The 8,405-nt window shown below is 41.3% G+C and overlaps 2 protein-coding genes across 2 annotated transcripts; both read right to left on the bottom strand.

The window, feature by feature from the left end:
- Positions 1–274: 274 nt before the first annotated feature.
- Positions 275–1,335, bottom strand: LOC126028093 (GTP-binding nuclear protein Ran-like). Its single transcript, XM_049787128.1, has one exon. The coding sequence runs from the start codon at positions 1,280–1,282 to the stop codon at positions 632–634; it is 651 nt and encodes a 216-aa protein (XP_049643085.1). The 5' UTR covers positions 1,283–1,335; the 3' UTR covers positions 275–631.
- A 666-nt stretch (positions 1,336–2,001) lies between these two features.
- LOC126028427 (ARL14 effector protein-like) lies at positions 2,002–8,183 on the bottom strand. The gene is made up of 2 exons (XM_049787413.1): positions 8,006–8,183; positions 2,002–2,342 (listed from the first exon to the last, which is right to left on the bottom strand). The coding sequence occupies exons 1-2, from the start codon at positions 8,181–8,183 to the stop codon at positions 2,002–2,004; spliced, it is 519 nt and encodes a 172-aa protein (XP_049643370.1).
- Positions 8,184–8,405: the final 222 nt, after the last annotated feature.

Raw genomic sequence — 8,405 nt, 5'->3', positions numbered from 1 at the left:
AGTATGTTATGTAGTTCATAACTTTAAACTCTGGCACAATATTTAGCATATAAAGAATTATCTAACTGGATTGTCAGTCATTTATACATTACTTTCACCTACTTTGAAAAATGAAGCCTTTCTTTTAACCATTATCTCTGCTATTTAAATAGGAACTGCTTTTGACCATCTCAAATTACAAATCGATGTATGTGTCCACTTAGTATTTTTTTAGTTAAACGTAAGTCTAGAATCTAATTTTGTAAGAAGCAAGTTTATTCAGGCAATGATAATCTTTTTTTTTATTTGAAATACAACTTTATTCTGATTCTAAAAAGGAATGGGAATGACAGTAACAAACAATATTTCACCACTGAATGTTGTGATGTGATCGCAGCTGTCTTAGAAACTCAAAATGGAGACGACTGCAGTTTCAACACAGCTAAATATGCGGTCCAAAAAAAAAGAGGTTTTTTTTCCTTAAACTGCCACATTCACTCTGAAGCCCATTCATCTCCTTCAGCATCCCAAAGATTAAGCACATGTTCTGGTTAGCTATATAATAAAGTGGCAAACACGCGGCACCACTGACATCACAGGACAGTTGCCTATAAAACTAGACTTCTGACGCTGGGGCTCCCGTTCCTTCTCCTCACAGGTCGTCGTCCTCATCCGGGAGAGCCGTTGTCTGGGCGACCTCTAAATCGTGCTCATACTGTGCTGCCAAAGCGGGATCCATGACCACCTCTGGGGGCGCAAGCGCAGGCATGGCAACAAACTCCAAGTTAGGATCTCCGATCAGTTTTCTAGCGAGCCAGAGGAAGGGCTTTTCAAAGTTGTAGTTACTTTTGGCAGAGATGTCATAGTACTGAAGATTTTTCTTCCGGTGGAAGACAATAGACTTGGCCTTAACTTTCCGGTCCTTAATGTCCACTTTGTTGCCACACAGCACGATGGGGATATTCTCACAGACACGAACAAGATCTCTATGCCAGTTAGGCACGTTCTTATAAGTCACTCTGGATGTCACATCAAACATTATAATAGCACATTGAGCTTGGATGTAGTAGCCATCCCGCAGACCCCCAAACTTCTCCTGGCCCCGCGTGTCCCACACGTTGAACTTGATGGGGCCGCGGTTGGTGTGGAAGACGAGCAGGTGCACCTCCACGCCCAGAGTGGCGACATACTTCTTCTCGAACTCTCCGGTCAGATGGCGCTTCACGAAGGTGGTCTTGCCGGTGCCGCCGTCGCCCACAAGCACTAGCTTGAACTGGACTTGGGGTTCCCCTTGGGCGGCCATGCCGAGGTGCTGCACACGCGTCTCCGCCCGACGAGCACCGAGGGCTGGAGGGAAGATGGTGGAAGCGCGATTCAAAAAAAATTTTTTTTAATATAATAAGCAAATTTATTTTTCTGCAAGAAAAACTTGTTTCAGAGACTGGAAATATTCAAGTGTGAATTTAAACTTTAAAAAAATGTGAGACTGAAGAGATAGCACAGAGGTGATATGTACCTGACCCTGGTACTGCATGGCCTCCCAAACTTCCCCAGGGCCCTCATGGCTCCAAATACTATTGTGTCCTCAGGCCCTTGCACTGAACCATATATGGTCCAGTTGCGAGAGAACTACAAGGGCGGTAGTTTATCAGGAACCCCTGAATCACTTGGAAGCCCTGAAAAAAAAAATAAAGAGAAGAAACTGCACAAAAATCTAAGTTACAAGACAAATTAACTTAAAGTATTTACATTAAGAAATCTTAAAACAGTAAAGAAAAGTGTGCTTAATAGAAGGCCTAAGTCCAGAGAGTTGTCAAGAACAGAAGTAAAAACCTATTTGTAACTATACTTTCAGGTCAAGTGAAGAGATCTGAAGTCACAGAAAAAAACCTCCAGAATTCCAGGGCTCCAGAGAACATAGGTCAGCACTTCCCCCTCCCTCAATCCAGAACTCCTCAAGAGGAAAAAGACATGAACTTGAGTGTGTTGGAGCAGGGAGCCATGGGGTGTGGAGGAGCAGTTCTACTCTGGGACACTGAAGGGCAGGATACTGACGACATCCCCGGACTCATCAACCATGTCATCAAATACCCAGCACCGGTTGTTGCGGCAAACAGGCCCACACTTCATGGAGTTGCACTTGGGGCAGGGGTAGAAGCAGCCCAGGCAGTTCTGATCCAGACAATCACACAGGTCTACGCCATTGCAGATCAGCTTGCCATTCTCGTCATATTTCCTCTTGGGTTTGATTTTCTCAGGAAAATACTCATTCTTCTTTGATATCTGTGCTTTCTTTTTCAGTTTTCTGGGTACAAGATCAAAGTCGGTCATCTGCGGTTCAGGGTTTTCAAATGACAGGTTTTGTTTTTTTTTAATTTATTTAAACACCATAATTACATACATGATTGTGTTTGGGTTTCAGTCATGTAAAGAACACCACCCATCACCAGTGCAACATTCCCACCACCAATGTCCCAAGTCTCCTTCCTCCCCACCCGACCCCCGCCTGTACTCTAGACAGGCTCTCCATTTTCCTCATACATTCTCATTATTAGGACAGTTCAAAATGTAGTTATTTCCCTAACTAAACTCATCACTCTTTGTGGTGAGCTTCCTAAGGTGAGCTGGAACTTCCAGCTCTTTTCTCTTTTGTGTCTGAAAATTATTATTACAAGGGTGTCTTTCATTTTTCTTAAAACCCATAGATGAGTGAGACCATTCTGCGTTTTTCTCTCTCTCTCTGACTTATTTCACTCAGCATAATAGATTCCATGTACATCCATGTATAGGAAAATTTCATGACTTCATCTCTCCTGACAGCTGCATAATATTCCATTGTGTATATGTACCACAGTTTCTTTAGAGATTCGTCTGTTGAAGGGCATCTTGGTTGTTTCCAGAGTCTTGCTATGGTAAATAGTGCTGCAATGAATATAGGTGTAAGGAAGGGGTTTTTGTATTGTATTTTTGTGTTCTTAGGGTATATTCATAGGAGTGGTATAGCTGGATCGTATGGGAGCTCCATTTCCAGTTTTTGGAGGAATCTCCATAACACTTTCCATAAAGGTTGAACTAGATGGCATTCCCACCAGCAGTGGATAAGAGTTCCTTTCTCTCCACATCCCCGCCAACACTGTTTATTCTCATTCTTTGTGATGTGTGCCATTCTCTGTGGTGTGAGGTGGTATGTCATCGTTGTTTTGATTTGCATCTCCCTGATGATTAGTGATGTGGAACATTTTTTCATGTGTCTTTTGGCCATGTGTATTTCTTCTTTGTCAAAGTGTCTGTTCATTTCTTCTCCCCATTTTTTGATGGGGTTAGATGTTTTTTTCTTGTACAGTTCTGTCAGTGCCTTGTATATTTTGGAGATTAGCCCCTTATCTGATGGGTATTGGGTGAATAGTTTCTCCCACTCAGTGGGTGGCTCTTGTATCCTGGGCACTATTTCCTTTGAGATGCAGAAGATTCTCAGCTTAATATATTCCCATCTGTTAATCTCTGCTTTCACTTGCTTGGAGAGTGCAGTTTCCTCCTTGAAGATGCCTGTAATGTCCTGGAGTGTTTTGCCTATGTGCTGTTCTATATATCTTATGGTTTTGGGGCTGATATCGAGGTCTTTAATCCATTTGGATTTTACCTTCGTACATGATGTTAGCTGGGGATCTAAGTTCAATTTTTTGCAAGTGGCTATCCAATTGTGCCAACACCACTTGTTGAATAGGCTTTCCCTGCTCCATTTAGGATTTCCTGCTCCTTTATCAAAAATTAGGTGGTTGTATGTCTGGGGAACATTTTCTGAGTATTCAAGCCTATTCCACTGATCTGAGGACCTATCCTTATTCCAATACCATGCTGTTTTGGTAACTGTTGCTTTGTAGTACAGTTTAAAGTTGGGGAAAGTAATTCCTCCCATATTCTTTTTCCCAATGATTGCTTTAGCTATTCGAGGGTGTTTATTGTTCCAAATGAATTTCAAAAGTGTCTGATCCACTTCTTTGAAGAATGTCATGGGTATCTTTAGAGGGATGGCATTAAATCTGTATAATGCCTTGGGGAGTATTGCCATTTTGATGATGTTAATCCTGCCAATCCATGAGCAGGGTATGCGTTTCCATTTCCGTGTGTCCTCTCTTATTTCTTGGAGCAGAGTTTTATAGTTTTCTTTGTATAGGTCCTTCACATATTTAGTCAAGTTGATTCCAAGATATTTGAGTTTGTGTGGCAGTATTGTGAATGGGGTTGTTTTCTTAATGTCCATTTCATCCTTATTACTATTGGTGTATAGAAAGGCCATTGATTTTTGTGTGTTAATTTTGTAGCCTGCCACCTTGCTATATGAGTCTATTGTTTCTAGAAGCTTTTTGATAGAGTCTTTAGGGTTTTCTAAGTAGAGTATCATGTCATCTGCAAACAGTGAGAGCTTGACTTCTTCCTTTCCTATCTGGATTCCCTTGATATCCTTTTCTTGCCTAATCGCTATAGCAAGTACTTCCAGTGCTATGTTGAATAGGAGTGGTGAGAGAGGACAGCCTTGTCTTGTGCCAGAATTTAGAGGGAAGGCTTTCAGTTTTTCTCCATTGAGGATAATATATGCCACTGGCTTGTAGTAGACGGCCTTCACTATATTGAGAAAGGTTCCCTCCATTCCCATCTTGCTGAGAGTTTTGATCAAGAATGGGTGTTGGACCTTATCAAATGCTTTCTCTGCATCTATTGATATGATCATGTGGTTTTTATTTTTCTTGTTATTGATGTTGTGTATTATGTTGATAGATTTACGGATGTTAAACCAGCCTTGCATTCCTGGGATGAAACCTACTTGATCGTAGTGGATGATCTTTTTAACGAGGCATTGAATCCTATTTGCCAGGATTTTGTTGAGGATCTTTGCATCTGCATTCATCAGTGATATTGGTCTGTAATTTTCTTTTTTGGTAGAGTCTCTGTCTGATTTAGGTATTACGGTGATGTTGGCTTCATAAAAGCTATTTGGAAGTGTTTCTGTTTGTTCAATTTCATGAAAGAGTCTAGCCAAGATTGGCAGTAGTTCCTCTTGGAAAGTTTGATAGAATTCATTAGTGAATCCATCTGGACCTGGGCTTTTGTTTTTCGGCAGACATTTGATTACTGTTTTAATTTCATCAATGGTGATGGGGGTGTTTAGATATGCTACATCCTCTTCCTTCAACCGTGGAAGATTATAAGAGTCCAAGAATTTATCCATTTCTTCCAGGTTCTCATTTTTAGTGGCGTAGAGTTTTTCAAAGTAGTTTCTGATTACCCTTTGAATCTCTGTCATATCAGTAGTGATCTCTCCTTTTTCATTCCTGATACGAGTTATCAAGTTTCTCTCTCTCTCTCTCTTTCTTTGTTAGGTTTGCCAGTGGTCTATCAATCTTGTTTATTTTTTCAAAGAACCAACTTCTGCTTTCGTTGATCTTTTGGATTGTTTTTTGAGTTTCCACTTCGTTGATTTCTGCTCTCAGCTTTGTTATTTCCTTCTGTCTTCCTATTCTTGGGTCCTTTTGTTGAGCATTTTCTAGTTCTATTAGCTGTGTCATTAAGCTACTCAGGTAAGCTCCTTCTTCCTTCCTGATGTGTGCTTGCAAAGCTATAAATTTTCCTCTCAGTACTGCTTTTGCTGTGTCCCATAAGTTCTGAGAGTTTGTGTCTTTATTGTCATTTGTTTCCAGGAACCTTTTTATTTCCTCCTTGATTTCATCTCGGACCCACTGGTTATTGAGCATGAGGCTGTTTAACTTCCAGGTGTTAAAGTGTTTCTTCTGAGTCCCTTTGGAGTTCACAAATAATTTCAGAGCCTTGTGGTCAGCGAAGGTAGTCTGCAAAATTTCTATCCTCTTGATCTTATGGAGATATGTTTTATGTGCCAGCATGTAGTCTATCCTAGAGAATGTCCCATGTACATTGGAGAAGAATGTGTATCCAGGTTTCTGGGGATGGAGTGTCCTATATATATCCACTAGGCCTCTTTCTTACATTTCTCTCCTCAGGTCTAGTATATTCTTGTTGGGTTTCAGTCTGGTTGACCTATCCAGTGTTGACAAAGCCGTGTTAAGGTCCCCCACAATTATTGTGTTGTTGTTGATATTATTTTTCAGATTTGTCAACAGTTGTATTAAATATTTTGCTGGCCCCTCATTCGGTGCATATATGTTTAGGAGAGTGAATTCTTCCTGCTCTACGTACCCCTTGATTAATATAAAATGTCCATCTTTGTCCCTTACAACTTTCCTGAGTATAAAGTTTGCATTATCTGATATTAGTATGGCCACTCCAGCTTTTTTATGGGTGTTGTTTGCTTGGATAATTTTTCTCCAGCCTTTTATTTTGAGTCTATGTTTGTTCTGACTATCCAGGTGCGTTTCTTGTAGGCAGCAGAAGGTTGGATTGAGTTTTTTGATCCATTTAGCCACTCTGTGTCTCTTAACTGGTGCATTTAGTCCATTGACGTTGAGAGAAAGAATTGTTCTGGGATTTAACGCCATCTTTATTTCAAAATTTGGTGTGTCTTTTGGGTAGTCTTGTCTTAGATTAGGTCTTTCAGTTTTTCTCTTAAGACTGGTTTTGTGTCTGTGAAGTTTCTGAGCTGTTTTTTGTCTGTGAAGCCATGTATTCTTCCGTCAAACCGGAAAGTGAGTTTTGCTGGGTATAGTATTCTGGGTGAAGCATTCATTTCATTCAGTCTTGTCACAATATCCCACCACTGCTTTCTGGCATTGAGTGTTTCTGGTGACAGGTCTGCTGTAAATCTCAGGGAAGCTTGCTTGAACGTGATTTCTCCTTTTGACCTTGATGTTTTCAGAATTCTGTCTCTATCTGTGGGATTTGTCATTGTGACTAGGATGTGTCTTGGGGTGGTTTTTCTGGGGTCTCTTTTGGTTGGTACTCTTCGGGCATGCAGGATTTGATCACATATATTCTTTAGCTCTGGAAGTTTCTCTTTAATGATGTTCTTGACTGTTGATTCTTCCTGGAAATTTTCTTCCTGGGTCTCTGGGACTCCAATGATTCTTAAGTTGTTTCTGTTGATCTTATCATAGACTTCTATTTTCATCTGTTCCCATTCTTTGACTAATTTTTCCATTGTCTGCTCATTTGCTTTAAGTTTTTTGTCCAATCTCTCCTGCTGTATGGAATTGTTATGTATCTCATCTTCCACAGCACCAAGTCTATTCTCAGCTTCTGATACCCTGTCCCAGAGCTTATCCATTTTGTCATTCACTTCGTTTACTGACTTTTTCAGTCCTGTTAGTTGACATGTTATTTCAGTTTGGAGTTTTGTGATTTCTGTCTTCATATTTTCTTGGTTCTTATTAGTGTTCTGTTCAACTCGATCCATGGTTTCTTGGAGTCCGTTGAGCATCTTCCATATTGCTAGTCTAAAGTCCTTATCTGAGAGGTTGATTAGTTGGTTGGTCATTATCTGGTCCTCAGAATTGTCATCTTCATTCTCTATGTCTGATGCTGGCCTGCGTTGTTTCCCCATTGTCACACTTGTATTGTGGGTTTTTCTACGTGTTGTGGTTGTATTCATTGTCTATATGATGCAGGCAGCACACTCCTCTGGCTCCTTCCTTTCTGGATGGGCTGACTTGCCTCTAAGGGAGTGGAGTCCTCCGTGGATGAAGCCTCACACAGGATCAAATCTTAGGCCTGAGCATGCAACAGAGAAGACAGTCCGGAGAGAAATGCTTGCTTCTGTGATATAGCACAGTTCTTAGTGTGATTTTTCCTTCTTGTTGCAATGGAGTTCTTTCCTTAAAAAGAGTACACGGCCGCGTAGCAAAGCAGAGCGGCCGTTCTCCGCTGGAGCCTCTTTTTGCCCCACTCGCAAGAGTTTCACGCAAGAGGACAGTAGACAGACATAGACAGGTCACACTCACAGTTTTTCACAGTTGGGCCCCACTGGGCTGGTGTACTTTCGCGGATTTTCCCCGCCTGGTGTCACACACAGGGAGCCAGCTTTTGCAAAGCTTAGCCAGTTTTCCAAATGACAGGTTTTTTAATTGTCGCTGAATTTGCGATTGCTTCTGCCTGATTTGAGAGCTTTTCTCAGGAGAATTCTCATCTGTTTCCTTCTCTTGCAGGGAACTCTGTTGATCTGATGGTTCACTCTGTTGATCTGATGGTTCACTCTGTTGATCTGATGGTTCACTCTGTTGATCTGATGGCTTGCTCATTTTTTGGATCACTTGAGAAAATGTCCTCTACACGGATGACTTCAAGGGATGGCGCCAGAGGCTGTTAACCTCCCGAGTTGCCTCTCCTGCGATGTCCGACGCCAAATTTAAAAAAATTTGATGTCTCAACTTGAAATCTTTTACTTATTAGAAATATGTATTGTGGGCCCGGAGAGATAGCACAGTGGCGTTTGCCTTGCAAGCAGCCGATCCAGTGTCCCA

The sequence above is a fragment of the Suncus etruscus genome, chromosome 14 (genome assembly GCF_024139225.1).
Source record: "Suncus etruscus isolate mSunEtr1 chromosome 14, mSunEtr1.pri.cur, whole genome shotgun sequence".
NCBI classification, from domain to species: domain Eukaryota; kingdom Metazoa; phylum Chordata; class Mammalia; order Eulipotyphla; family Soricidae; genus Suncus; species Suncus etruscus.
This window is presented reverse-complemented; position numbering and strand designations above follow the sequence as displayed.

Excerpts from the sequence above, each read along its gene's own strand:
- LOC126028093 (XM_049787128.1), bottom strand. The coding sequence starts at position 1,282 with ATGGCCGCCCAAGGGGAACCCCAAGTCCAGTTCAAGCTAGTGCTTGTG.
- LOC126028427 (XM_049787413.1), bottom strand. The coding sequence starts at position 8,183 with ATGAGCAAGCCATCAGATCAACAGAGTGAACCATCAGATCAACAGAGT. Across the intron at positions 2,343-8,005 it reads GCAAATTCAGCGACAATTAA|AAAACCTGTCATTTGAAAAC; the intron begins AAAACCTGTCAT and ends TTAAAAAAAAAC.